This window comes from Gekko japonicus, unplaced genomic scaffold (assembly GCF_001447785.1).
Source record: "Gekko japonicus isolate JY-2015 unplaced genomic scaffold, Gekko_japonicus_V1.1 scaffold423, whole genome shotgun sequence".
In the NCBI taxonomy this organism is placed as follows: Eukaryota; Metazoa; Chordata; class Lepidosauria; order Squamata; family Gekkonidae; genus Gekko; species Gekko japonicus.
Genome location: NW_015169183.1, coordinates 705,955 through 709,702, shown reverse-complemented (window position 1 = coordinate 709,702; position 3,748 = coordinate 705,955). Strand labels below are relative to the sequence as shown.

Sequence of the window (3,748 nt, the reverse complement as noted above, 5' to 3'; positions counted from 1 at the left end):
AAGAGCGTCCAGGCTGGCAGTGGGCAGGGGAGAGGAGCGGATCCAGCACCCAGCCAGTGGCACACGAGTACTCTTGAGTGGCAGTTGATGGGCCCAATGGCTGATGGAGCACACTGCACAGCCAATGGGAGAGCTGGAAATGGCTAATACATAAGGGAATTGTGTGTGTGTGTGTGTGTGATAATCTGTTCATTTTAATGCAGCAGCCCTGAAAAATAGTGGAGGCTCATCTCAGTAACTGGAAACTTCAGTAACACAAGAAACTGCAGTAGAAAACTAGAAAAAGCCAACCAGTTTAGCTTATATGATTCCAGTCAATGACAACTTTGTGCAGCACATTACTTGCTGAGTTTAATGTATTTCCTTTTTCTTGTGATTAGTTCCTGGAGAACTAGATACCGGCCATCTTTGGAGACTGAAACTGCTAAATGAGTGTTTTTATTCCATCAAAACCATGGTGCGGATGCGGAGCCCAAGTTAATACAATTGCTGTTCAGATTAATGAGGCAGCATTTGCAGCGTCTCCTCTGTAATTAAACACTTCCATGGTTGACAATAGTATTAAAGATGCACCAGATGTTGAAAGCTCACTGGTGAAACTTGAAACTGTTAAAAAAAAAATGAAGAGGTCACCTGTGAAACACAATCTCCTTAACAGTCACTTTCAGAGCCTGTCTCAAGAATAATTTTGGTTTAGGATTAGGTTGAAGGGTTTTTTTTTTATCAGCCTATCATCTACATTTGAGAATTTTCTCATTAGGTTTAGAGCCCAAGTAACATAAAGTGAACTTGTATCCAAAATTACCTTTTCTGACCTTTCCCTAGATGATAATTATGAAACCAGTCAGTTTAGAAGTCTTTTTTTTAAAAAAAAATATCTTATAAAGTAGTAGCAGAAATGCCCCAGTTGCGTGCGGGTGTCGAATTTCAAAATTAACATTTTGGTTCATGTGCTTCTAATAATCACTGACCCTTACTTCATGTACTTTCCACAGGAAATGAATGCAGCCGAAATTACTTTGACCCTCTGATGGATGAGGAAATAAACCCAAGGCAGTGTGGGATGGAGGTCAGCGAAGAAGGTGAGGTGGAATTAAGTATGTAATTTTTGTGTCAGAATATTCTTTCCCATTCATGGAAATGAGGTGACAAAGATCACAAATTCAGTTCCATTTAAATATCCAGCTTACAATTTAAATTATAAGTCTTAGCTGCTCAAAACGTGATGGGAAGCCTTGGTAGTCTTTGAGGAAGGACGGTGTGTTCGCGGACAGATAAAAGCAGTGCTGTGCTACAGTCACTCCGGCATGCTGTTTACAGGTTGTGTAACAGAGTTTCTCAAGTGTAGTCTGAGGTAAAAAAAAAATGTCCACCTAAGCATTCCAGTTAATTAAAATGTTCAAAATATTCCGCGAAGGCTAGCATAGCAAATTGTATAATTTTAGCAGGCCTGGCTTTGAATAAAGATATTGTGGAACAAAATGTATGTTAACCGTGTGGTTCATGACCAGGTTTTTTTGGGGGGAAAGAGACCAAGTATTTAACTATAGTCTAAATTCCATTTTTTTGGTCAGAAAATAGTCAGAAGGAGTATCTGCATCTTCTTTTTCCACTTTTTCCTTTTCCTTTTTGTAACCTATTTGAGAGATTTGATAACATTCTTTCTGAATACTGAAATTAGAGAGAGAGAGACAGACAGACAGACAAACAGATATAGGTACAAGTTCTCCAAGAGCTCACAGACTGATATGCTGTTGCATGTGTGAGTTTGCAGGTAATGGCATTAATCCAAAGAAAAATAAAAAAAAACAATCATTATGTAATACCTTTTATTAGGATCAGCCAAGATAACACAAAACAGTCTTTGTTCTTTCAAGCTCAGCGAAACTCTTCATCAGGTTGGATGATAAAAGAGGGAGGAGATAAAAGAGATGTTTCCAGACCTGAAGGCCTCTTTTCTGCACCCTGTGTAGAATGCCCTGCAGACTAGAATAGACCAGGAGTTGCACCTTTGGCCTTCAGGAAAAAATGCAGAAAAAAAGGGGGGGCTGTACCAAGGCAAAATGAAGGGGAGAAGACAAATGATGCAAAGGGAAAAATCTTATTTATTTATGCATTTTATTTTATCCCGCCCACTTTCACAAGCGGGCTCAGGGCAAGTTCCCCATATGTTCCCCAGAGAGCACTAAGATCGGGATCCCAAAATCTCCTGGTCCTCCTGGGCCCTAAAGAAGTCAGGTTGGCCGTGACGAGGGCCAGGGCCTTTTCTGTGGTGGCCCCTTACTGGTGAAATGAGATTCCGGATGACATCAGGGCCCTTCGGGACATTCTACAGTTCCGCAGGGCCTGTAAAATGGAGCTCTTCTGCCAGGCTTTTGATTAGGGTGCCGCCTTTTAATACTATAGCCCTGGCTAACTCACCAGCACTAACTCAGTGACCAACAGCCTGGCAGGAAACTGGACTATGGTGGTAGGCGACCTTCCAATGTTGAGAGAACACCGCCATCTTGTATCAATATCTATGTTCATAGCACTGATGATCTTATGCTGTGATTTTAATTGTAACTTGTGTTTTAATATATTTAGGTGTTTTCACACACACACACACACACACACACACACACACACACACACACACACACACATATATATTCTGTAGGCTGCCCTCAGCCTGCCACGGTGGGGAGGGCGGGATACAAATGTAACAAATAAAATAAATAAATAAATAAAAATACAACAGCAAGATATATAAAAACAATTACATATAATCTAAGTTAAAAACTAAAACTGTGTTTAAACTACATTATGACGAGATGGTAACTTATAGACCATAGGAATATAACTGTTTGTAACTCCAGAACGGGCCATCGAGATAGTGATTGAGCCCAGTCCCCCGCTAATAATACAAGTTGGTATCATAATTAGCCTGGCTGGTTGGCGAAGGGGCTGGTTAGAGCACGGGATGCCAGATGTCATGAGACCTTCCAGATTCTTTTTAGATCTGTTCCCGTATGTACATCTCCTGGCAGACGCTTATGTAGATAAGAGCTAAGACATTCCCAGACAGTTCACTTTGCTGAAAGGTACATACGGGAACAGATCTAAAAAGAACCTGGAAGGTGGGTATGATTCTTAAACAATTTAAATGAAGAATTTCATGTGGTTCTGTAATATGTAGTGGTTGCTACTGCCAGTTCAGTTGTCTTAATATACATAACTTATTGTGAATTGCACTCTGTACATGGTCTGTGAAAATGCCCTGCATTTTATCAATATGTTTTAATTGTTTTTCAAAATGATGTATTAAATATACTTTTATATTTGTATTATTTTGATAGATCCCCCCCCCCAGATGAAGCTGCATGTGAAACATGTAGGGGGTTATACAATCATTAAAGATTCTTTCCTTTGCACCATTTGGCTTCTGGCCTTCCTTTAGGAAAGAATGACCAAAGAAATTGGTGGCCTCCAGTTGAATATATACAAATCAGTAGTTGATCAAGTATCTTTGTAGCTCTGGTTCCCTGGAGAAGCAGTATAACAGTCTTCTAAATAAATAAATAAATAACAATGCACAGGACCATTAAATGGCCACGAGTAAAGATAGTGCCTGTGCTGGCTTCCGGTTTGGACTTCGTGAATGGCGGACGCATCTTCGGGACGCTCCCGAAGTCGTTTCGCCCACGCGCGGCAAAGGGGGGGAATCCGCACAAGCGGAGACCCTAAGGAGCCCCAGGCAGGGGGCTCC

General features: G+C 40.9%; 1 protein-coding gene across 1 annotated transcript in view; it reads left to right on the top strand.

Annotated features, from left to right (window-relative positions):
- Positions 1-3,748, top strand: part of LOC107114610 (orofacial cleft 1 candidate gene 1 protein homolog) — a 52,186-nt gene that overhangs the window by 40,794 nt on the left and 7,644 nt on the right. The window contains exon 5 of the mRNA XM_015416147.1: positions 996-1,097. Within this exon, the coding sequence (XP_015271633.1) occupies positions 996-1,097 (102 nt within the window). The remainder of the gene's footprint in view (positions 1-995; positions 1,098-3,748) is intronic.